Genomic DNA, 27,641 nt, shown 5'->3' with positions numbered 1-27,641 from the left:
ATACGCACAACAACTCTTCACAATTCTCGTTTGTTTACGCTGTTGTTATGGATCCACCCAGAGCCCGTTTCGCGCATGCGTGAGATTCAGGACCGCAGTTACAGTGAATAAGGTCATTGTTTGATTTTAAAGAAATAACGAAAAATTTAAATAATACAAAACAGTATCTTATTACTATTATTCTTTATAAATTTAATTGTTATTGTTATAATATACATCAAATACCATAAAAGCAAACCTTATTTTAAAACAAACCCGTGAAGTCATTTTGTAGCATTATCCAGTCGGTGACAATTAATGGGTCTTATATGCGGTCCAATTTTATGTGCTGTTCTATTTTGTTTTTACGTTTTCGTTTTTATTCTGTTGTTAGTCGAATCTTTTCTAAAAAATGAGGATGTTCTTATCCCAGGTAGAAAACCTTATCCGTATTGGGCACAACTTTTTTGAACATCTGGTCCTCAGTGCTCTTCGGCTTTGTGCTTGTTTTGGCTGTCAAACTTTTTTTATTTGAGCGTCACTGGTTAGTCTTGTGTGGACGAAATGAAAGTCTTGTATTAAATGTTAAACCAGGTACCTTTTGTTGGCTATTATTCGTGTGTTTCTTTTTTCTATATGTTCCCCGATGTATTTGTATTGTAGTTCTGTCATGTTATGTTGTTATTTTAATGTTATATTCAACATTACCATTAAAGCAGGAGGTTTGGAATGCCACAAAACCAGACTCAAACCACCATTTGTTCTTTAAAAAAAGTGTACCAAGTCAGGAAAAAGGCCATAGTTATATTATAGTTCGTTTCTATGTATTTAGTTTTGATGTTATATATTTGTTATTCTCATCGAATTTTGTCTTATGCTAAGTTGGTTTCTGTGTGTGTTAAATTTTAATGTTGTGTTGTTCTCCTCTTATATTTGATGCGTTTCCCTCAGTTTTAGCTTCTCACCCGGATTTGGTTATTTTTCTATCAATTCATGAGTTTCAAACAGCGGTATACTACTGTTTGCCTTCGGTGTTGACATAACCGTCAATTATATGGTAATTTTTATCAATTATTCTAAGAACTAAGGATTTTCTTATCAAAGGCTTAGTCTTTTTGGCAAAACTTAAACGAATTTTGAATGTGACCTATCTAGTAGTAGTAGGGTTTATAGTAACAAAGGCAACACGACGGGTGAAACAGGATCTGCTTACCCTTCCAGAGCACCTGAGGTAACCCCCAGTTTTGATGGGGTTCCTGTTGCTTAATCTTTAGTTTTCTATGTTGTGCCATATGTTCTTTTATTTTTCTATTTGTCTTTTTTTTATTTTAAGTCATGGCGTTGTCGGTTTATCTTTGATCTATGAGTTTAACAGTCCCTCTGGTATCTTTCGCCTCTCCGTTATCGTTTTGTTTGCTTTCTTTACTATTTTGCTTTGAGCATCACTGGTGAGTCTTATGAAGGTGCACGTATAGTGTAAGCGATTAAGCCTGTTTTGCCTCAACCCCCTCCCCCCCGGCCTCCAACCATTTTTGTAGATCTACTAATCACGTTAAAACCATTAATGTCAGAAAATGGTTGAGGTGAGGGGGAAAGGACAGCAAAAACGCCAAAAGAAGGAAAAGTAATGTACACCTGCGTGACCTAGAGAAAATTATGGCGATTTAGACAGCAAAAACAGTTTTCAAGACACTGAAATAAACAACATTGTGGGTCACGTTGGCGCAGCCACTTACAAACTATAAATCAGATACAAATTAAATTGAACACCTTCAAGTAAATGATAATTACAATATTTGAATAATAACAGAAAGTATACCCCGTCACCTCACCCAGTCGCAAAAATTAGTGGTTTTGAAGTATGTCCAAACAAACTTGAAAAATAGTTTTACAAAACAGAATTTGAAAAATGAGAAAATAGGGGGCCAAAAACGGGCCTTATTGTACCTTGTTCTTTTAAGCCTGGTACCTTTGGTAACTATCAGAAGGTCGTATTGTCTAGTTGTAATGTTATTTGTGTATTTGTCTGTCCTGAATGTCCATTTTAGTGTTATATTTTTCATTTGCCGTTAAATTGCGAGGTTTGGCTTACCTCAAAACTAGGTTCAACCCATCATTTTTTCTAAAAAAAATGTCCTGTATCAAGTCAGTAAAATTGCTATTAATATCGTATAGTTTGTTTCTGTGTGTGTGTTGCATTGTCGTTTTGGTTTTTTGTTGCACTTCACTGTATCTGTTGTTTTGTTGGTTTCCGCTTATAGATGATGTGTTTACCTCAGTTTTTGTTAGTAACCCAGATTTGTTTTCTCTCAAACGATTAAATGACTTTTGACCAGCGATTTACTGCTGTTGCCTTTATTTGTGGTTTGTGAGTTCACGACCCTCACAACTTATTGTACATACAGCACTATGTTGGGCATACTATAATAATTATTGTCATATATTCTACATAATTTGCAAATTGAATATATATTTGAAAACTTATTCATTGCTTAATATAGAGAGAAAATACTACATAAGAATTCTTATACAATTGTGTTTCAATATTTTGAAAATCAATAGACATAAATAGATTATAAATAGATAGGCAGAATCTGAAAACTGATAATAAAAGAAGAAATATTAGTAACCCAAAATTATTTCATTTTTATTAAAGGAAATAGAGTACATGACAAAATTAGACAATAATTTAAATAATCCTTTCGCATGAATCTTATAATGATCAAGGTATTATCACACTATTATCATATGCCATTTAGATTATCACGATTATTGAATCTAAAATTGTGCTGATGTCATTAGTTTAAACAAATTTTATTGTTCAAAATAACAAAAGGATTAGACACAAGTTTTACAATTTAGTAACGTCTTCTCCCATCATTTTTTCTAAAACAATGTCAAGTATCAAGTCAGGAAAATTGCAATTAATATTGTATAGTTTGTTTCTGTGTGTTATTGATATCATTGAAGGCCTTGTAACAAATTTACGGTTTATTCGTTTAAATAACGGTGTTAACACCTTAATGTGTAATTATAACATAAATACCGAACTTCGAGGAAAATTTAAATTGAAAAGTCCGTATTCAAATGGTAAAATCAAATTTCAGACACATATGTCGTAAAAATATCGTACTTAAGTTTTAAATAACAATTACCTGGACATTTATATGCGGTTAAACCTGCTGCTGAGCAATTGCAGATGTATCCAATGTCAAATGATATACAAGTTCCTCCGTGTAAACATGGCGAACTGTCACATGCATCTTCTGTAATAAAACAATGCATTATACACCAAAGAACAAGGAGGTAAAAAATACAGTAAACATTCTGGCTAGCTACATCTTAACAGACCTATGTCTTATAGTAAATGAATCAGGCCTCAGGATAATAACGAGTGAAGATAGCCAGGCGTTTCAGAATATAAAGAACTATGGGTTAACAACAGTGTTCATAATTGAAATTAACAATAACGTTTTGTAATTGGTTGAACTTTCTTTGTTTATGACTTTATTAACTTATCACATAAATTTGGTGAACGCTTTTCAAGATATAACCAAGAATGTATTTAACTGTGAAACGGCGGATTAGAAAGAAAACAAATACAGGCCTGATTTAAGCTGATATATATTAAAGTTGACTTGTTTACTGATGATCGCATCTCAAATTGCATTTAATATCTACACAAAAACATAAGGATAAAGACCGGATGCTTCGACTAGATAAACGTCTATTGATACACATAAATAAACCGACAGGTACATTGACAAAGATACTTGTTTATTATAGGTATTTATATATTATTATTATTTATAAGTAGAGGTATAGAAGAAGGATTGAGATCTCGCAAACATGTTTAAACCCGCCGCATTTTTTGCGCCTGTCCCAAGTCAGGAGCCTCTGGCCTTTGTTAGTCTCGTATTATTTTAATTTTAATTTCTTGTGTACAATTTGGAAATTAGTATGGCGTTCATTATCACTGGAAGTAATCCAGTATAGTTTAAGAAAGTTATCAAAGTTTCAAAAACTTTAACCACAGAGTGAATATTTGTTGACGCCGCCGACGACGCCGACGACGACGAAATGTAGGATCGCTTTGTCTCGCTTTTTTGACAAAGGTTGAAGGCTCGACAATAAGATTATTATATATGTTTTGTATTTATATTTTACCCCCGTTTTTATTATTTTCTTAGTTTAAAGTTGAACAAAGCTATAAAAATTACATGTAGCTGCAAATCACAAATCAACACAATTCATATTGATTTCGATAAACCAAATAGTCAAGGCTTGGCCTAAGGTATAGAAATAGATGATGTGACGTATTTTTATATACTATGATTAGCATCTATCTGACTATTTAAAAACATGTTTTACCTACCTTATCAAGTGATAAAAAATGAATGGAAAATTGCCTATCTTCCTAATGTATTATTTGAAGTAATAAATACCTTGCTTGTCGGGATCTTGAGAGTTGCTTTTCAACAGCAAACCAACAGTGGTACCGGCTATGACACCCACTAATAGAAACACAAATATAAAACAAGCCAAGTGTTTTCCTCGCCGATCTTTGAAGTTGATGTGCCTGTAACAACTGGAGATCAAGTGTGTTAAAGCGCAATGAGTAGGGATCGGTATCCAATCACTATCATTTATGTCAGAGTTACTAACTGTCAAGCTTTGTATATCGATATGATAATTTTTTGGTACAGTATTTTCATCCAGGTTAGAACTTGATTTATCCATCATATACTAGCTCCCAATCTCAAATTTTACTATGATTTAATCAATTCAAATAAGATTGACCTTAACAACATTTATTTTAACTGATCCTCAAACCATAACAAGTTTTTGAGTAGGTTTCTCTTTAAACAGGAAATTTAATTTTTCAGCGTACTTGTGTTTAATACAAATATAAAGATAGAATGTCCTTATAATTACAATGATCTCTAGAGTGTATTAATATGATATATTTAGTCCTTAAAAGTAGTATTTGACAATATATTTACATACATATGTATTAAATTGTTAACTTACAGCAACAATGGAGTATCGAAACACCTTTCATATAAACATGTACTATCTCACTTTATACGTCAGAAAAATATCAACTATTTTAAATGAGGCTAAGACCACATTGATTTAAACTCGAATTGACTTAAGTGTTAAACTTGAACCTAACTCTAATACATTTCCATTGTTAAAAATAAATGTTTACATATACTTCAAATTAGTTTGAATACACGCAGTCCTTTAGCCGGTGAAGTGGTCATACATAGACAATAATAGTGCATTGACTTTACATATCAACGATATTGGGATGAGGCTTAGAAACGGGAAAATGCAAGGCTCTGCCGAGCATTTTTTCTCGTTTCAGGTGCAATTTAAAAAATTCTTTAAGTATTGTCATCTTATGTGTTAATCTTATAAGTTGATTTAGATATTCCGATACTTCCCTCTTTTACAAAAAGCCTTATATCACAAAGGCGGAGAAATATACAACACAAAGAAATGTGCATCAGCTGTTGAAACCCGCAATCGATGGTGAACGAATTAGTTCGAGAATGAACCAAAATATCGACAATATGCATGAGACATTATGATTGATAGTTTGCAAACCAATAATATCAATAAAATTTATAAAGTTTTTTTTTCCTCTAAAGATTGCAAAAGAAATAGGTTTGAGTCGTTGTATTGATTGAAAACAAGAACAGGTTGAATAGGTCGTATGAATAACTAATTATAGTTTCGGCAATTTCTATTTAGATATATATGAAAAAATGTGATTTCAGGTCAGTGACTGTGTATGACATAGAAATATATGGTCAACGCATTTTGACCGCTCAAAGTGAACGAGTGCAGTATAAAACTAGATATTAAGACGGTTGAATATTCACGGAAGTTTTATATATTGAACAAGATTATCATGTTTATATTAATGATACAGTTTTTTACCTATTAATATGACACATTAACATTTAAAATCACGATCAAATTCAAATATTATCAATTGACCTTTTGATTTTCCGTAGGAAGGGGACTTATTTTTACAGATTAATATAAAAAAGAAGGTCAAAAGATACCAAAGGAACATTCAAATTCACAGATTGAAAATAGACTGACAACGCCATAGCTAAAAATGAAATCGACACACAGACCAATAACAATGCACAGAACAATATAGAAAACTAAAGACCAAGCAACACGAACCTCAACAAAAACTTGGGATCGATCACAGGTGCTCCAGAACGGTAAGTTGATCCTGTTCCACATCTGGCACCCTTCGTGCTGCTTATGTTATTACAAAATAGTTTAATTTGTACACATCTATTTCTTTCAAGTACTGTCTTTTGTAGGTCAACTAATTAACGTGTCTTGTAAATGATTATTCATTTATAGTTATAATCAGTCTAGATATTCGACATAAATAATTCTCAAACCACATTTTGTTTTATTTATTCAACTTTTATTTAACGCACAATAATTCATATAATTTAAGCCTAAATTAACGCAGTGTTGACATTTAGACAATATACGTATAGTGTCTTGAAATATGAAATTTATTTGTATGAGGCTTAGAAACGGGAAAATGCGAGGTTCTACCGAGCATTTTCCCGTTTCGTGCCGAATACAAATAAATTTCATAGTTCAAGACACTATACGTATATTGTCTTTATACTGAAATCGAAAAAAAAAATGAAAAATGAAAAAAACATGTAACAAAAATTGTTAAAAAAAGTGTTTGGAATTTCCCTCTTGGGGTACCATTTTGGGGTATTTCCCTATGAGCGTAGTCCAGGTGGTAAGACATTGGCGTATTAGGGAATTAGAAAGGGAAAATGAACTTAATTAATAGCAATTGATAAACATGATATATAAATAACCAATTTGAAGACATAAAAGTTTAAATTCAAAAAAGTTTGACCATTGTTACTTTACGTTGTCATGGTCGTGACGTGATGTTGTTGATGAAATACAATAAGGAGGCGGGGCTCATAGGTCAATTGGGGTCATTGACGTACACATCTATTTCTTTCAAGTACTGTCTTTTGTAGGTCAACTAATTAACGTGTCTTGTAAATGATTATTCATTTATAGTTATAATCAGTCTAGATATTCGACATAAATAATTCTCAAACCACATTTTGTTTTATTTATTCAATTTTTATTTAACGCACAATAATTCATATAATTTAAGCCTAAATTAACGCAGTGTTGACATTTAGACAATATACGTATAGTGTCTTGAAATATGAAATTTATTTGTATGAGGCTTAGAAACGGGAAAATGCGAGGTTCTACCGAGCATTTTCCCGTTTCGTGCCGAATACAAATAAATTTCATAGTTCAAGACACTATACGTATATTGTCTTTATACTGAAATCGAAAAAAAAATTGAAAAATGAAAAAAACATGTAACAAAAATTGTTAAAAAAAGTGTTTGGAATTTCCCTCTTGGGGTACCATTTTGGGGTATTTCCCTATGAGCGTAGTCCAGGTGGTAAGACATTGGCGTATTAGGGAATTAGAAAGGGAAAATGAACTTAATTAATAGCAATTGATAAACATGATATATAAATAACCAATTTGAAGACATAAAAGTTTAAATTCAAAAAAGTTTGACCATTGTTACTTTACGTTGTCATGGTCGTGACGTGATGTTGTTGATGAAATACAATAAGGAGGCGGGGCTCATAGGTCAATTGGGGTCATTGACGTATAAAGCTAACGTTTATACGTATAGCTTTATCTGTACAGTAAAATAGCTGATTGCAGTATAAATGTATATATTATTCGTTCAACAGTAAGATTCTTGATTTTTATTAGAGCCAATGTCAGTATATAATGGCAGCTACAAGTAAATTGTTATATCGTCTATTGCAAAACAATAACCTAACGATACATATTTGAAGATAATCAAATAGAATGGTGAATATAATAAGTGTCCACTGGACCAATAAACTTAAAACGATAATCAATAATAGAATAAAACTTGCTTCGATTCATCATAAAATTAAGTCGACCTTTATCTGCTATTATGGGAAATATATCTCATTATACAATTCTTTATAGACGGTTGTCCCGTGATAGTGTGCTTGCTTCAAGGTTGGCTCGGGTCAACCAAACATTAGAATAGTTGTATTATAATGTGACATTTAAGAGTAGAACACATAGAAAGATAGGATAAGAGTATTCAGAGTTGCTCTGTTTGTATTTCAATATAATAATCATCTTGAATATCTTCGGCAGTGTGATTGTCCAAAACGATAAATCTTTCAGACATTTAATTGTGTTTCTTTAAGGTAGATACATGGTATACCGGCATATGCCGCCATCTTGGATTGTATAATCACAGTAAAACATCGGTCTAGTTATTTGACTAAATCTGCAAATTTGGAGACAGATTTGCAATTTAAAGGTTAGACTGTTTGATAATATAAAGAAAAGTTGGTAATTTATTTTTTTATTCAAAATATTTAAACAAATATATTTGTTTTTGCTTTTAGAATCATTTCTTTCAAATGAGTCATGTAAGGGAAGATAACTCTTTTAGTAAAAAATTTATACTAGACTAATAGGAAATTTTTTTCATTTTACTTGTAGCAAGAAAACAAGTTCGGTGACACCATTTTTTCTTTTTATTTTCTTAAACTGTAGTACAAAACCTATCTTTTCACAATTTATTTAAAAATTCTATCTCATAGATTTTTTGTTATACACACAAATGTGTTTTTCCATTAACAATCTAACCAAATTTAGGCAATTTTCAACGACACATAGCTTGAAAAATAGCACGGTGACCCATACTTTTTATTACATTTCTGAAAAAATCATACTAAAATCTTCATTTTGGCTAAGTACAAGAAAATTCTGTCTCAAAAAAGATTTACTTATGATCTACCTTAAACGATCCTTTTGTTCTATTCTTCCCCTGATCTGTCGTGTTTCTATTAGTGGTGTTAGTATTTTAACATTTTCCAAGATATTGTAATTGCTCTTCGATATAACAAAGTCCTCTGGCAACAAAGGTTCATACGTTTGGTTTTCATCGACAATTGTTTTTGATGAATAAGTATTTCCATGAAGGTTAGATCATGAATTGGCCATCATATACATATTGTATTCTCTATCAACTTTGTTTTAATCAATTAACATTTGATATATCATACAATATTTATTCAAACATACACTCTGAAATTATCATTTCTTGATGGACAGGAAATACCAGTTTTCACGATTTATTATGTTTGATACAAATATAATAAAGTAAACATCAGAAAAATACTGAACTACGAGGAAATTTAAAAAGGAAAGTTCATAATCAAATGGCAAGAATAAAATTTCAAACACATCAAACGAATGGATAACAACTGTCATATTCCTGAATTGGTAACGGCATTGTCTTTTGTAGAAAATGGTGGATTAAACCTGTTTTAAAAGCAAGGTTAACCGTTCATAAAACTTACTTATTGTTACACAATGAAAATCTAAAGTGTCTGAATATGAAACTGTATCAGCCACTCATAGATGATTTATCGTTAATGGTTTTTTTGTGTGTATTATTTTGAATTGAAAATACTTACACATGACGTCACGTATACATGTAACAGCGTTACAATTATAAGAATCAAAGGTACCATGTTATAATTTGAAACACCAATAAAACTCATAAGTGACGCTCAGATTTGTTTAACTAGATCTCGCCAAAACAGAAGAAGTACATCAATATGAATATAAGGAGATGTGGTATGATTGCCAATGAGACAGCTATCCGTCAAGGTTCAAACGTAGCGGTTGTAAGTAATTATACAGGCTATCATATGGCTTAAGCGATGAGAAAAAACATTCCGCGAGGTCGGTTATAAACGGCCTCTTCATGCAAAACATACATTAATTCTACTGAAAAACGTCGTAATTCATAATAAAACAATTAACGAAATATAAAAATGACAGAAAAGCCACTGTGAGTGCCTAAAAACATCCAGCTTTCAACTTAATCGAAAAATTTCAACATTTTAATAAATTTTTCAATTATTGCAAAACTTGAATAAATTGTTTTTATATTTATGTGTAAATTATCCTCTTTCAAAGAACAATAATTGATGACAACCACTAAACTAAGAGAATGTCGACTTTGGACAGGCATATTTATATGTTTGTGGGCGCTCAAACCCCATAACCTGGGACAGCGGTGCAACAGTACAACACAAAAAGCGAACTTTTAGTATCCGTTAAAAAAAGGCTTACTCCTAAGATGTATACAAATAACAATACACTGAATGAAACCAGTTAGAATGTGCACGGGTACATATACATCCCAACAACCAAAATACAGATCTGAGCGTACTCGCAGTTACTGAAAGCTACTTCAAAGCCAATAACAACTAATAAAAGTCATGTATCTTAGACTTAAATAACATTCTGATATGACGTGCTACTTTCGCTTTGTAAACACCTCTCTCACTCTGAAAAAACCTATTGCCATTCGTCTGATTGTTTACAAACAAGAAAAGGGAGGTGCAAGGAAGAGCCAACACAAACGCTCTATCCTTATAGACATTGTACATAGAAATTACCTTAATTGTCCTAATCAAAATCGAAATAATTGATAAAAGCTAAACTTTATCATAGTTTTCACACGGTAAGCCATTATGATCGTTGTTTTTTAGCCATCGCTGTCGCTCTGTCAAAAATACATAGTCACAGTTGAATTCATGAAATCCATGACTTCATAATTTTCTTGTGATACACAGATGACGGTCAATGAAATCCAAGACGTCACTACAAACATGAGTATAGTGAACGATTTGGAAATAAAAACATCGTAAGAAGATGCAAAATGAACGTCATCGTCCGAAATTTAACAAAAGAAAAAATATTCATCCCGTTTGCGGTTACTTTTTGTGTTGAGTTTCTGATTTAATACTGAAATATCTAAATCTAAACATCATAATATCTAATATTATAATATTCTATAATATCTAATAAAATAGCCTTTTTATTCCTTTTGAGGTTAGTTGAGGAAGCTAGCGGGTTTAAGATTTTCAGAAAAAAATTAAACATTTATTTTTCATTAAAATTTATATATAGTATATAACGTACCTTTGATAGTTGTTAAATTCGTGTTGGCTACAGGTGCCTTTAAAAATGTAGATATCATTGAAAAAGCTCCAAATTATCTTTGGTGCAAAATGCCATTAATAAGCATTAAAATTGAAATATCTTTTTTTTAAATCATCGGTGACGTTGTTTTATTGATGTTTTCGAATAAGATGTACATAAACTAAATAATTGTAAAATTTAAGCGATTTCTGTACTTTTGTTCTTTTTATGTTTCGATATTACCGCTATTGCTCCTATTAGCTCAACAGAAAAAAAGGACATTAACAAAAATGTATGCCTCTTTCAAAGGCAGACTTTGAACGAAAATGAACGGTGACGATGAAAAATATAGCGAAAAACTATCTTAAAAAAAAATTGATTTAGACCTGCGAGCCCTTTAAGTGTTGCTCAGTAGTTGGTATTATAGTATGTCTTGTATACTGTTTATCAATTTGATAATGATTGATTTCATTGTCAGTTTTTCTTTGACTTTTGGTTGGTGTTTCTGATGATCAGTATTATGTTATCTTTGTTGTGATTTTGATATTGATGTTTATCTAATGGGATATTTTTGATTTTGCCAGCTAATTGTCAATTTATGTTCAGTTTTAAATTTGAATGTCCGATTAGAATCTTTCTGTTCAGTTTTAATACAATTTCTTGTGAAATTTTACTTAAGAACCATTACATCCCTGTTCTGTGCAACTCATATGTATCTCAGTTGTGTGAGTATATACCATGTAAAGTTGCATCAACGGAAGGTTTTTCAATCTGGGATCAAAACTGTATCGTATGCCTTTGAGAACCATAACATCCCTATTCTGTGCAACAACAATGTATTCCTGTTGTTTGAGTATATACCATGCAAAGTTGCATCCACGGACAGGTGTTTTTTTTCAATTTGGGATCAAAACTGTATCGTATGCCTCTGACAACCATAATATCCCTGTTCTGTGCAACAACAAGGTATCCCTGTTGTGTGAGTATATACCATGTAAAGTTGCATTCACGAACAGTTTTTTTTCCAATACGGGATCAAAACTGTATGGTATGTCATTGAGAACCATAACATCCAGGTTCTGTGCAACTCCAATGTTTTCCTGTTGTATGCGTATATACCATGTGAAGTTGCATCCACTGACAGGTTTTTTTACTATAGGATCACAAGTATATCGTATGCCTTTAAGAACCATTACATCTCTGTTCTGTGCAACAACAATGTATTCCTGTTGTATGAGTATATACCATGCAAAGTTGCATCCACTAAAAGGGTTTTCAATATGGGATCAAACTGTATCGTATGCCTTTTAGAACCATCACATCTCTGTTCTGTGCAACTCCAATGTATTCCTGTTGTATGAGTATATACCATGCAAAGTTGCATCCACTAAAAGGGTTTTCAACATGGGATCAAAACTGTATCGTATGCCTTTGAAGCAATAACATCCTTGTTCTGTGCAACAACTAGGTAGCCCTGTTGTGTGAGTATATACCATGTAAAATTGCATCCACTGACAGTTTTTTCAATATGGAATCAAAACTGTATGGAATGCCTTTCAGAACCATAACATCCCTGTGATGTGCAATAACAAGCTACCCTAGTGTGTGAGTATCACTTACTCACTTATCCTCTTCGCGCCTGTCAGCACATAAGGCTTCAACCAGTACTCTCCACCATTGCCTGTCTTTTGCCTTCTTCTCAATCTCCTTCAAGGTTTTCCCAAGGTCTTTCATCTCTGATTCTATCATTCTACACTAGGTCTCTTTTGGCCTCCCTCTTTTTCGTCTACCACCAGGTGTCCATCTCAAAGCATTCTTGGTGATATCTTCATTTCCTTTCCACAATACGTGGCCAATCCAACGACATCTCTTCGTTTTAATATCTGTTTCAATACAACACTGATTTGTTTTTTGGTACAGGTCTTTGTTGGAAATAGTATTGGGCCAGAATATCTTACAGATCTTCCTCAAGCAGGTGTTATGGAATGAAAAAAGCTTTTTCATGTCTAATTGGATAATTCTCCAGCATTTTGCCCTATATAGATGGACTGACCTGACATTGCAGGTGTGTATTCTGATCTTTGTTTTCAGACTGATTGACCTTCTCCTCCATATGGGGTGTTGTTGGCAGAATGTATATCTGACTTTGCATATTTTGGCTTTTATATCTTTTGCTGTTCCATTGGTGTTACTTAGCATGCTTCCAAGATAGGTAAAGTCCTCAACCTCTTCTATGATGTTATGTCCCAAGTACACTGGTTGTATTGTGTTACTGCTGATGTTCATGAGCTTGGTCTCCTTCTCATTTATAGTCAGTCCTATACTTTGTGCTGTTTCATTCAGTCTGGTGGTTTTGTTCTTCAGGTTGTTTCTGTTGCTGGATAGTAGACAGATATCATCAGCAAAATCTAAATCCTCAAGAAAAGAATTCATGGTCCATCTAATTCCTGTGATTTCATTATCCAATGTTGTTCTCATACACCAATCTATTGCTGTAATGAATAAAAGAGGGACGAAAGATACCAAAGGGACAGTCAAACTCATAAATCTAAAACAAACTGACAACGCCATGGCTAAAAATGAAAAAAGACAAACAGAAAAAACAATAGTACACATGACACAACATAGAAAACTAAAGAATAAACAACACGAACCCCACCAAAAACTATGGGTGACCTCGGGTGCTCCGGAAGGGTAAGCAGATCCTGCTCCACATGCGGCACCCGTCGTGTTGCTTATGTGATTACAAATCCGATAAATAGTCTAATTCGGTAGGTCAAATTCATGAAAGGGAAGGGGATTGTAGTTACGACGTGAGGAACATATCCTATATCATTTGTGAAATGGTTATTCCATAACGGTCAACCAACTCGTGATGGCGTCCGTAAAATTTACGAAGGGATGATTTCAACTTCACCATTTGGAACTCTTGATTTAATAGCTTCCTTGTGAGCAGTAACCCTCTATCAATAAAATCATGATAGGAAATGCAAGCACGGGAATATCGTATCAATTGAGAGATATATACCCCGTATGCAGGTGCTGCTGGAATGTTGCTACTTAGAAATGGAAAGTTCACAATTGGAAAGCTGAAATCATCTCTTTTGTCGTAAAGTTTTGTCTTCAACCGACCCTCATTGTCAATTTCTAGATGTAAGTCAAGATATGAAGCTGACTTAACTGTTTCTGTAGTCCTATAAGATAGGAGAAATTATACACCCTTGTTGTACTCCAGATGTTACTTGGAACCATTCCGACTGTTGACCGTTATGTAATACACAGCATTCATAGTTGTTGAAGAAAGCTTGTATTAAGATGATTATTTTAAAAGGTACACCATATACCATAAGGATGGCCCATTAGCAACTTCTTTTAATACTGTCAAAGGCTCTACGAAAGTCAATGAAATTTAGGACTAGTTTGTTTTGCCACTCTTTGTTTGCTCTATTATATTTCTGATTGTTAATATATGGTCAATACATCCTCTACCTGATCTAAACCCTGCCTGCTCTTTCCTCTGACAGCAAAGTTATACCACGCCAGTTGTTGCAGTCTCTTTACGTTTTACTTCTTTGTCTTTGACTGAATATTCTTTCCTTAGAGCAGTTTGGATTCGTTCTGATTTTGTGCTGTTCAATTTTGCCTTTATGTCTTTTCTCTGTTGAATGCTAGTTCATGTGTCATCATTTATCCATTTCTTCCTTTCACGTTGTCGGAGCTCTAGAGTATTTCTTGATGTTTCTTTAAACACAGCTTCAATCCTACTCCATCCCTGTTCTAAGCTTTCTACAGTACTTGGCTTGTTGTCTTGTAGGTTTTCTAACACTTGAAACCTGTTTCTCAACTCGATCTTTAATTTCTTCAGAATTTCAGGTTGTTTTAATTTGACTGTGTCTAATATTTCCCTCTTAGTGGTTCTATTTTTGTACTGCTTTTCTTAGCTTCAGTCTATTTTTACCACAAATCAAGTGATGGTCACTACCACAGTCTGCTCCTCTCATAGCTCTCACGTCATAAAGTGAGATTTCCATCTTCCGATTATCATCAAAAGATCTAATTGATTTTGTCACGACCATTTGGGGAGTTCCATGTGACTTTATGGATGTTTTTTGTGTGGAAAAAGTGTACCTCCAATAACAAGGTCGTTATCTCCACAAAATTGTACAAGTAGTTCTCCATTTTCGTTTATAGTGCCAAGTCCATGTTTGCCCATAACTCTTTCTCCATCTAAGTTATCATTTCCTACTTTAGCATTCATTTCACCTAAGACTATAAGGATGTCATGTCGTGGTGTTTTGCAGGTTATACTGAGGAGTTTCTCATAAAAAGTTCTTTTTGTTTCATCATCTGCAATATTTGTTGGTGCATAACATTGTATCATTGTCATTTTGGCATATTTGGAATGGAATCTTGCAACAATAATTCTCTCATCTACTGGTGACCATTCCGTGAGTGCACCTTGAGCCTTTTTTTCATGATGATAGCAGTCCCTTGATGATGTTAATTATCCTTTCTACCTGAGTATATAATCGTTTCACCTGTAACATATCCACAGTTAGTCCGCCTGCATTCGTTTACTCCAAAAAAATCATTATTGTACGATTGTATCTCTTTAACTACCTGGGCAGTCTTTCCACATTCATACATGGTTCGTACGTTCCATGCTCCTATCTTTAAATGTTCTTTCGGCCCAAGAAGGTTGCTTTTCCTGTTGTTAGCTTCTAGAAAGCTTTCACTAACAACGTTCATGCTGTTGCCTTGACAACGTGCATCCACTGGTATACCGTTGCAAGTGTTTATGTTTACTGGTCTGGTTTCCGTAACTAGAGTATGAGTATATACCATGTAAAGTTGCATCCACTGATAGGTTTTTCAATATTGAATCAAAACTGTATCGTATGCCTTTGAACAATAACATCCCTTTTCTGTGCAAATCCAATGTATTCCTGTTGTATGTGTATAAACCATGCAAAGTTGGAACCACAGACAGGTTTTTCAGTATAGGATCAAAACTGTATCGTATGCCTTTGAAACCATAACATCCCTTTTTTGTGCAACAACTGATAGAAATATGTTCTCTCTTTTCTTTCAAAATTTTCTGGTTGTATGTGTTATTGCCATATACATATTATATATGTTTTTATAGTGCACAATTTATATGTTTTTCTTTGCATTTCCCTGGCGGGGATTCGCAATATTGAATTGTTTTACCGTTTATGTTTCTTTGTTTTATTTTATTCGTTCAATTTATACACACTTATAGTATTTGAAATTCCTAGTAGTGAATGGGAAGACTTAAGAACAAGGTATTCCTGTTGTATGAGTATATACCATGTAAAGTTGTATCCATACGAACAGGTTTTTCAATATGACATCCAATACGTCACTACAGACGGTCCGAGAACACAATTAATTCGTAGTGCATTTCTTTTAGAAAATAAATGAAAATTAAAAAAATCCCACCTGCGCTTTCTCAATGAAATTTTTACAGTGTGTTGTACTACTTTTGGGACAAGTTATATCAAAATTATAGAAAACTTCATCGCCTCTAACTCAAAATATGGACAATTTTGTGTTTAGGGTGTCTTGAAATCTTTTGACAGCTTCCGAAGTGCTAATTTTTAACCTTTTTCAGCTGGACCAAATCACTACTTTCCTGTAAAATTCTGGACCCAAATTTTTTTACAGTGTAATTTCACCCCACTACTTACAATTTGAGGCATTAAACATGGAGAAATAAATTTGGAAGGGGTATAAAAATTATTGGCAAGTAACCCACTGTTAACAATAGGGACTATATTCGTGAACAACGAAAATCAAGGGACGACAATTGTGGTCTCGGACCTAATAGGATAGAAAGAGTTGACAAATCTTAAAAAAACTTGGTATGACCAAAGCTTAATAAATTATAACACTGCTTGCAAAGTTTCATAACAATAGGATATATATTACAGACAATATGTTAAATTCTGTACTCATCTTTGCGTGTTAAATTTTGACGTTAAAATTGAATAATTTCAACTATCAACATTTTGGGCTTTGAAAATTAAAATTTTGCCAAAAAATACTTTTTAAATGCTCTAATATATCATTTATTATGTACTTAAAGCAATAGAGTACTCATTTGATTTATCAGACTTAGCATAATTATTCAAAAGTCAAATTTATATCATCCTGGGCCTAAAAATTAAGGTTTTTCAATGAAAGGGGGCCTTACATGAAGATGTAATTTTTTCCAGCAATTTTAAATTTGTGAAGCTTTTTGGTTATAAATAATCCTTACATATGTATTGAATGTACTTTAAATGGAAAGAAAAGTCACAAATAACACATCATATTAGTTTAAAAGGGTCTTAAGCCAAGTAAGACTGGAAAAAAATAAGGGTCAATTTAGGCCGTGCCACATATTTACATTAAAAAATGCATATTGAGGCTATAAGAAATAAAAAATTGTGTCTTTTTTATCATTTCTATACTCATGTGACATGATACATCAAATCTGAGCACAAAAAGGCTCTTGCAATTTACTTTTCTTACAGACAGTATGGTCTGATACAAAGAATTTTGCCTTTTTAATGAAAAACTTGAATGCAATTTTAGTCTCAACAGGCTTATATTTAAACCACTTGCTATCCTACAGAAGAAAAGAAAGATATTATGTGAGATGGAACAGGTACAATAGACATTGTAAAGTGCTTTTGATACAAATTTAGTGAGATCTTGATTGTGGACTTCAAATTTTATGTACCAAGAACCCCACTTTTGACTTCATCCAAAACAGGGCGTTAGACAAGGGTCATTTATACAACACATTTTGTACATATTGTCTGAGATAATCTTCTTTTCTGTAGATTCTGAGTTCATAAACAAGTAAAAGAACTAGATAAAGGCATAGAAACACAAGTATTGACACATGAAAACCTGTCAGATAGAAAGTCAGGATGCCATGTTTGCATCAATATTGAAAAAGCCTTAAAATGCCTATTTTGACCATAAAATGCTAAAATTGGTCATTTTTGCAGAAATTCTATAAAATAAAAGTTTAAATCCTTTAGTTTCATGCTATTTGACAAATTGACACCACCAAATCATTTAGGGAAGTTGCCAAAGTACAGATTCTATATTTACAGACTTCACCTCTCAGGTCCGAGAACACAATTAATTCGTAGTGCATTTCTTTTAGAACATAAATGAAAATTTAAAAAAATCCCACCTGCGCTTTCTCAATGAAATTTTTACAGTGTGTTGTACTACTTTTGGGACAAGTTATATCAAAATTATAGAAAACTTCATCGCCTCTAACTCAAAATATGGACAATTTTGTGTTTAGGGTGTCTTGAAATCTTTTGACAGCTTCCGAAGTGCTAATTTTTAACCTTTTTCAGCTGGACCAAATCACTACTTTCCTGTAAAATTCTGGACCCAAATTTTTTTACAGTGTAATTTCACCCCACTACTTACAATTTGAGGCATTAAACATGGAGAAATAAATTTGGAAGGGGTATAAAAATTATTGGCAAGTAACCCACTGTTAACAATAGGGACTATATTCGTGAACAACGAAAATCAAGGGACGACAATTGTGGTCTCGGACCAGACATGTGCATAAAGAACGATTTGCAAATAAAACACCGTAAGAAGATGCAAAAGGAACATCACCGTCCAAAATTTAACAAAAGAAAAAATATTCGTCCCCTATGGCGTTACTTTTTGTGTTAAGTTACTGATGTAATACTGAAATATCTAAATCTAGACATCATCATTTCTAATGAAATATCTTTTTTATTTCTTTTGATGTTGGTTAAGTGTTGCTCAGTAGTTGGTACTGTATTGTGTCTTGTATACTGTTTATCAATTTGATAATTTTTTATTTCATTGTCTGTTTTTCCTTGACTTTTGATTGGTGTTTCTGATGATCAGTATTATGTTGTCTTTGTTGTGATTTTGATACTGATGTTTATCTAATGGGATATTTTTGATTTTGCCAGCTAATTGTCAGTTTATATTCAATTTCAAATTTGAAGTCCGATTATAATATTTCTCTTCCGTTTTTATACAATATCTTTCTTGTGAAATTTGCCTTTGAGAACCATTACCTCTCTGTGCAACTCTAATGTATTCCTGTTGTGTTAATATTTACCATATAATTGCATCCGTTTGATTACACAGACATGTTTGGTTTCATTGACTAAGTTCACGCAGATGCCTTGTACACCTTTATCAATTTTCCTGGTCTGGACTATGATGTTCAAATCCAATCACACGTAGCTTTTAATTTAAAACAGTCTATGAATAATTCTTATTTTTGTACTTGAATCTAGCTCTAGTTGAGTCGTGTAGACGTTCAGAAAAAGATACGAAACAGTTAAATAACAAAGTTTTTATCATTTTTGTTTATTAGGAACAAGATACACAGCACAGAGGCAATACAACTGATAGCAATATGTTCCTATTTTATTCAAAATGTTCTAGTTGTATCCATTATTGCAATAGTCTTATCACAAGCTATTTTTAAACAAAATACCAAACAACCCTAATCGGAACTAAAACCCATTACGAGGAATGCTAAAAACAAAGTGCGAGAAAAAAAGTTAACATAAGATAAAATGACGTTGCCAGGCAACAAAAAAGATGATGGAATGACAAAGAAGTAAAAAACAATTTATAGAAAACTCCAGCCTCCAATGAAAGTGCTAAATAAAGCACACAAAAATAAATAATACACTAAAAATGGAAACTCCAAAATTACGTACCTCTACAACAATACTATTATTTGGAAAAAACATTTTTCTCTAGAGTACTTTCTTCGAATAGTGTTAAACATTGTATTAATACATGTACATTAATATCGGGTTGATATAAATTGATAGATATCAAAGAAAAATCAACAAGTATTACTTTTCGTCAAAAATTTAAAGTAACAGGTATCAATTGCCGTATAATTTGTCTTGAGGAGACGATGACAGTCCGTCAAAAGATGACGACAAATAGCTAACCGGTGTTAAATACTTGGTCACACCTTGCCAGATAGCACGAACGGACGACTAACGGATGTGCAACGTATGAGAAACGGATACGTACCAGACAGAACGGATGTCGAACGTACGTCGAACGGAAGAGTACCGCATACAACGGACACCTAACGGAAGCGTACAAGATGAAACGGATGAACAATTTAAAGCCGACAATAATAATACATGTACATTTCATAAATATTCAAAATGTTAAGGTGTAACTGGTTTTGGTTTATTCTTCAAAATACCACAAAAGGTCAGTGTCTGACCTGAATAAGAGCTACTTGATTGTGAAGAATCGCATTTACTCTAAGGTCGATTATGAATAATAAGAATTCATAAACCTTAAGAAATCTGACATACCAATAATTGGCCTTTCTGACGCGACATTTTCAATTGGCATTTATCCTTTTAAGATCCGTTCATCATCCGTTTTATCCGTGATACGTCCGGTAGAAGTTCGTTTCTCATTCGTTCAACATCCTTTTTATCCGTTTAACGTCCGGAAGAAGTCCGTTGGTGAATTGATCTTACAGACCTCCAATGGATGTATAACGGACACGTTACGGATACAAAACGGAAACGAAACGGACGGGTACCGTACAAAACGGACGCCTAACGGATGTTCAACGGACGTTTTATCCGTTGGACGTCCATTCAAAGTTTTGAACATGCTCAAAATTTCCAGGGGACAGAACGGACGTCGACGGATAAAACGTGCGCTTAACGGACATGCAACGGATATGGACGGACGTATAACGGATAACAACGGACGTCTAATGAATAACAACGGTTGTCTAACGGACATAAACGGATTGAAAAAAAGTTATCCGTTAGGCGTTCGTTTGAGCTTTCCGGTAAGGTTAGACGGAGAGAGCCATATCTCTTGCATATTAGAGACACCCTTGTAGATTTCGAAAAAAAAGCAGGCTAATGCCGTTACAAGACACCACTCGCACCGCAACGTTGAGAGGGATTAATATAAGTTGCAAAAATTGTTTCCCAATCCACTATAATCACATGTAAATATCTATTGTATCAAGTATCCTTGCAATCTAATATTAACAGTTACAAGTTTCAATAGCCGTCCAATATTAACAGCAAAAGGTGACTCTTGTCACCTAAGTTTTGATATTCACAGTAACAAGTATCAATTCAAGATTTTTCTTTATCAATTTCCACCTTATATTTACAATAATAAGTATCACTTCCAATCATATTTTTGACGAATGAAGTATCACTTCCGGTCTTATTTTTACAATTGTAACAAGTATTATTGTATAGCAATATAATATTCCCCACAGAAAGTAACCAAAAGTTAGCATGCAATAAATTCTTATATTGCACTAGTGCAATAAATCTTCAAAATTCATGACGTCATCAACGACAAATCTTAGTTTAAACAATTTTTTACTTTCAAATATTATATTGCTATACAATAAAAGGGTTATTGCATGAATATTGGGGAATATTGTCCCTCGTAGAACATGTATTGCACTCGCAAGCTCGTGCAATATACAGTTCTACTCGGGACAATATTCCCCAATATTCATGCAATAACCCTATATTACTTCTGGTCTTATATTTACAATTATAACAAGTTTATCTTTCGGTCCTATTTTTACAGTAACAAGTATCACTTTCTGTCTAATATAAACAGAAATAAGTATCCCTTCCCGCTTTAAATTCAATATTTACAGTGACAAGTATCACTTCCAATCATATTTTTGACGAATGAAGTATCCCTTCCCGCCTTAAATTTAATATTTACAGTAACAAGTATCAATTCCAATCTTATATTCACAGTAATAAGTATCATTTCTGGTCTATTTTTTGCAGTATCACGTAACACCTTCTGGTCATATTTTTGCAATTGCAAGTATCACTTCCGGTCTTTATTTTTGCAGTCACAAGTATCACTCCCCATCTTATATTTACAATGACAGGTATCCCTTCCTGTTGTCTGTTCTTGCTTCAATATTCAACTCAATTCAATCTGAAATTAAAGTAACACTGTAATAGGCATGAAGCAATTGACAAATGTCTGTTCAATCAAATAATTGAAATAGTTTTCGCAGTCTCTTTTTGAAAACGGTACCAAAAAGAGACTGCATTGGCTTATTTGTAGCTTTATATACCATAAATACAGAAAAATAATACTTATCATTTAGCTTTCGAATATTTCTGATACTTTTGCCCAGTTCAATTGTAAATACCTAATTATAAAAGCAGCCACAACAGAACAATATTTTATTGGAACACTTTTATTTCTGCACAAATCTTAATCATCAGAACTTAACTATGAACAAGTCTGTGAATAGCATAGTACAAGGATGACATTACTCTTCCGAGGATCAGTTACTACAAACTCAAATCAATACAGAGTAACAAATTAAGCCCACATGAAACACAGTTTTGAAGATTTCATTGCAAGCAGTTTGTAAATTTTAATTGTTCACATTAAGTGTAATATCTTGTATGTAAACTGTCTTTAGAAAAAAATTGTAAATTTAATACTTACATATTTTCTAGATTTTTAAATGTAATTCTTTATCAGTGAAATAAAACCAATGTTATTTAAAAATATAACCATTAAAATATACTAACGGTTTTTCGCATATGAACCTTAAACTTCTTGAACATGGTCCATCATTCCATTCGTAGTCCTGTCTTTTATAAATGTTCAGACAATGTTCATCTCCATTCTGATTATTTGGTTGGTGTGCAATACGTGTATGCCAATCGGTTACTGTAAAACCCTGTCCACTTGTTGTCCATAACCACACACCTTCATTAGCTCGATCTGATCCACCTAGCCAAAAATCTGTCAAACATTTGATAACAAAATATTAAACATGTTAAATGACGGCTGAAACTATTTATTTTGCGTTTGTCAATGATTTTACGAAGCTCTTGTTGTGCACTCGTTTGTATATATATAGTAACGCTTATCATACGTGGAATTCAAGAAAGCACTTTCACATATTATTGTAACAGGAGGGTCGGGCTTGGATTCTTCCGTCCCCTCTAGTTAGTTGTTTATGTCGTGTTAATAACTGAGATATCTGACTCTATACACCAAATATACTGATATCTATATAATGTGTTGACGATGGATGCCAAGTGAGATCATTAGACTATCTCAGTTCTTATAGTTCTTCTCAGGGAACTGAGCTATGGCAATAGGATAAAAAGATAATAAAGATGTTTATATTTGTATTAAATAAACATGATGTAAAGCAACAAAAACAGTATACAATATCAACAAATGTAAAATTGTCTAAAAGGTAAATTAAATTCAACAGTTTATAAGTTTAACAATAGTAAAATAGTATTCTGAGTAGTATAACAATTACTTACATTTCAAGATAAATTTGAGTATTCGAGTGGACCTAAAGTTTTATAACCCGTATTTGTTTTGACCTCTTATTTATAGCTTTTGGTTTATATTTAGAACTGTATTAAATACTTTAATATATTTTAAATTTTAAAGACTGTAAAAGAACACGCTGTGGTAGTATTTAGGAAAGGACTTTCAAAATTATAGAAATAACTTTTCTACATCTTTGGTCTATTACCTTGACAAACCTAGTGTCAGTAAAAACTGAATACTATATTAATTGTGAGCCTTACATTAGCTACTGGTCTGAAGACAAACCATAATTTGAACTTAAATGATATGTATAAATTAATTATTTACGATACAAAGGTAACATATATTTTTCCTTCTTCAAAAATATTTATTTATACTCCGAATTTTTCCAAGATAATTAAAGGCTATTTATAAAAAGTGATAACCTATAAAGATCATATATTACAACTTTAATTTACTTAAATATTAAACTAATAACAAAATTAAATAAGGACAAGGGAGATAACTATTCTTTATCTTATAGCGAAATTGTTACATTCCTCCCCCCTAAGAATCAATTTATATGAAAAATATACATTATTCTTGATAAACATATATATTTAATTTTCAACAATTTAGCTAATATTTAAACATGTGAAATGTAATAAATGCATATAATTAACAACTTTCCTTATATCTTTATATATATATATATTTTTTTTTAATCTATAATTGTTTTTTTTTTTTTTTTTTTTTTTTAAAGTCTAAATAAATTGCAAAATGTCTAAAACAATAAAAGTCCAAAATGTCTTTTACCATCCGGGTTTCTTTTTCAACTGTAATACCTGCCCTCCCTTCATATTCGGCATCTGGAAAATATATGCTTCATGGTCTCTGGGTACGATAACAGCGCCATGTAGGTTTGGAAATAGTTCCTTCTTATTTATACGCTCGCTAAGAATCCGTCTTTCCTTCTTAGCTGCTTCCCTTGCCTTTTCGTTTACCTTAGGTCTTAAAACTCGCTTAATTATCCTACCGGGGTCAATATAATTCATATTATCTACCAGCCTAGGGATAGTGTTCATCACTTCTTCTGTGCGAGCTTTAATATCCAGCTTATGATGGTCCCTCAAATGCTGAAGAAGGTAACATCTTCTTCCTAACTTCCTCTGACAGAGACGGCATACAATTATAGAGGTTTTCTTTGTATGAAAACGGAGCCAGTGTTTACAATACATCCCTATGCTCTTTATAACAGGGGTTTCACACCCCTTTACCTCACAGGACATTCCTTCGTCCGGCCAATACTCTGGAATTTCTTCCTCTGAAGGTATAACAAATTTGGCTACTGAAATATCAGACATGCTGAAAAAGGTAAAATACAATATTAAATATTATATAAATTTCTTTCTAGGTAGTTTCCCCTTAGGATTTATAAATCTCTTATTAGTACATGAAATAGAGTTAACTGTTGCAGTACGTTCTGCCGCAATATCTTTCTCTAAAAGGTGGCTCGTTCTATAATGTCGGCCTAGTTCACATCTGTATTTAAATTTTCTGTTGCACATAGTACATTTATACATAGGAATATTTTCTAAATGTACAAGTTTCCAATGTTTTATATAACGTGAGTAGTTCTGGAGAAGTACGGTGTTACACCCGGTTACATCACAATGCATGCCATTTTGTGGAAATGTTTCTCTCAAATCATCATCTAGACGAAGTATTTCTCTATCTTCCATTATTATCATTGACATCATTTCGTCTGCTTCAGCCATTATGAGTAATGTCTGAAAAATATTTTTGTTTCTGTATTGAATTATATGTGTGTATGTATGTATGTACGTGTATGCATAACGATCTGTCTAAAAGATATTTATATACAGAATAAATAACTCAAGCCAACTCAGGTACCGGTACTCATTTGTGTATTTCACATTATTCCCAAGTCCTGTATTTTGCTGACTGAACTAAATATTTTGTCATATGTTGCTAAAAATATTAACATCTCTAACTCAAATATCAATCTAAGAACACATGAAATAAACTGGTAACCCCTAATAAATCTTCGGAAGTTCCATTTAAGTTAAAATATAACATTTATTCAGTGCTCTCTTTTTTTTTTTTATATATATATTTAATTCGTAATCATGCATGATTTTCTTTATTATTTATCATTTTTTTATTTATTATAATCTCTTGCTAAACCATACACCCCTACTATAAATTTCGGAAGTGATGTTTACATCAATAATTTGATATCTAGCGTTTGATATATAATATTAATTTTAAACATATTCCATAGCAACATATGTTTATCATGTTTTATTCTTATCTCATTCATTTTCGGAAGCTAAAATTATAACCCCTACTATCAAATGCATTCAGACCACAGATCTACACACACGTACACACACTTATTTTAATAAAGCATATCTTTAATATGTAACTGATTAATTTCCTTCTTCCTAATTTACCCTTACTAAGACAAAATACATATATGAATTACAAATATTTACAAATATTTACAACACTAACATTTCATTTATATTGAAAATCTAGTCTCATAAATTCTATTATCAATTCTACAGAATGTATGTTATCTTCGCAGTCAGTCAAATTAAAGATTTGGTACTAAAATTGTATTCCCAAACTTTTATACTCTACTTCATGAAGGTAACAATAATAAAATATGATAAAATATAGAATTGATAAACGCTATGTACAACTGTAATTATCTAGGGGGAGTATTTCATGGGCTCTTTAACTGCACGACCACAACGTGTTCTTTTAACTTCAGGAGTGATCATGATATCAGAAGCATAACCTGTATTTATTTCATCTTCCCTACTTTCAATTTCAAATTCCATATCATCTACCGGGATTTCATCAACACTTTCATTTTCAATTACATCACTTTCAATAGTCTGATCTAAAGCAACATTCAACTGATCGTTTTCAATTTCTATTGGCAATTCATGTTGCCAAGCTTCTGGCGTATCCCTTCCGATCCGCGGTTTTAAGTGATCTATATGGACTACTAGAGTCTTAGACTTGGGACTCTTTCTTATCCTATATGATACCTCTGAGATTTTCTTTTCAATTTTGTACGGACCTGTCCACCCAAGGCCAAATTTAACATTAGCAAACGGGGGATACCACCTCCAAACAAAATCGCCTTCTACTAATCTACGGGGTTTTACACCCCGATCATAGTTTTTCTTTTGTCTAGATGCAGCACGTGACAAGTATTTCGTTGCAAAGGAATATGTGTGTTCTAAAGTACATTTAAGCCATTCTACATATTGAACTGGACAATTTGCATTTATTTCGTCGGGCGAATTCCCTGTAACGACATCTATGGGACACATCATATCTCTACCAAACATCATATAAAACGGAGAATAACCTGTGCTATCGTGTATTGTCGCTCTATAGGCCATTAGCAAAAACGGTAAATGGTCATCCCAATCGTTTCTATTTTCATTTACAAAAATTGAAAGCATTTGTTTAAGTGTTCGATTCATCCTTTCTACTAACCCATCTGAATTTGGTCTATAAGGGGCAGTTCTAGTTTTCTCTATTTCAAGAAGTTGACATACATATTTGAAAAGATCTGATTCAAATTCTCTACCCTGATCTGAATGAATACTGGTCGGGACCCCAAATCTACACATAACCTCTGTAACTAACTTATCCGCAACAGTTAAAGCCGTATGATTTACAACTGAAAATGCCTCAACCCATTTAGTAAAATAGTCTGACAGGACAATTATATACTCATTTCCGTCTTTTGTAACAGGACAAGGCCCCATTATGTCAACACCTATCCTGTCAAAAGGAGATCCAACAGCTGATTGTTGGAGAGGTGCTCTCCCTAAACCGGGACCAGGTTTACCTCTAGCACATTGATCACACTCCTTACACCAGGAAGCAATATCCTTACTCATTCCAGGCCAAAAAAATCGCCTCTTTACTGACTGAAGAGTTTTGTCCCTACCCAAATGACCAGCCGTTCTTTTACAATGTAACTCTTTGAAAACTTCAGATCTTACTTCTTTCGGGGCTACTAAAACTATTTGTGGTTCATTTTTCTTTTCAGTTTCAACCTTTTGATATAACAAATTTTCTCTCACAAACAATGATTCCCAGAGACTCCATAATACTCGACACCCATAAGCCTGTCCCTCTACTTCAAT

General features: G+C 32.9%; 1 protein-coding gene across 1 annotated transcript; it reads right to left on the bottom strand.

The window, feature by feature from the left end:
• Positions 1 to 12,831: 12,831 nt before the first annotated feature.
• Positions 12,832 to 15,463, bottom strand: LOC134689732 (craniofacial development protein 2-like). The gene is made up of 2 exons (XM_063549700.1): positions 15,205 to 15,463; positions 12,832 to 13,568 (listed from the first exon to the last, which is right to left on the bottom strand). Exons 1-2 carry the CDS (start codon positions 15,461 to 15,463, stop codon positions 12,832 to 12,834), a joined length of 996 nt encoding a protein of 331 aa, XP_063405770.1.
• Positions 15,464 to 27,641: the final 12,178 nt, after the last annotated feature.

Source organism: Mytilus trossulus, chromosome 11, assembly GCF_036588685.1.
Source record: "Mytilus trossulus isolate FHL-02 chromosome 11, PNRI_Mtr1.1.1.hap1, whole genome shotgun sequence".
In the NCBI taxonomy this organism is placed as follows: domain Eukaryota; kingdom Metazoa; phylum Mollusca; class Bivalvia; order Mytilida; family Mytilidae; genus Mytilus; species Mytilus trossulus.
The sequence above is the reverse complement of the archived record's forward strand: the minus strand, read 5'-3'. Positions and strand labels throughout refer to the sequence as shown.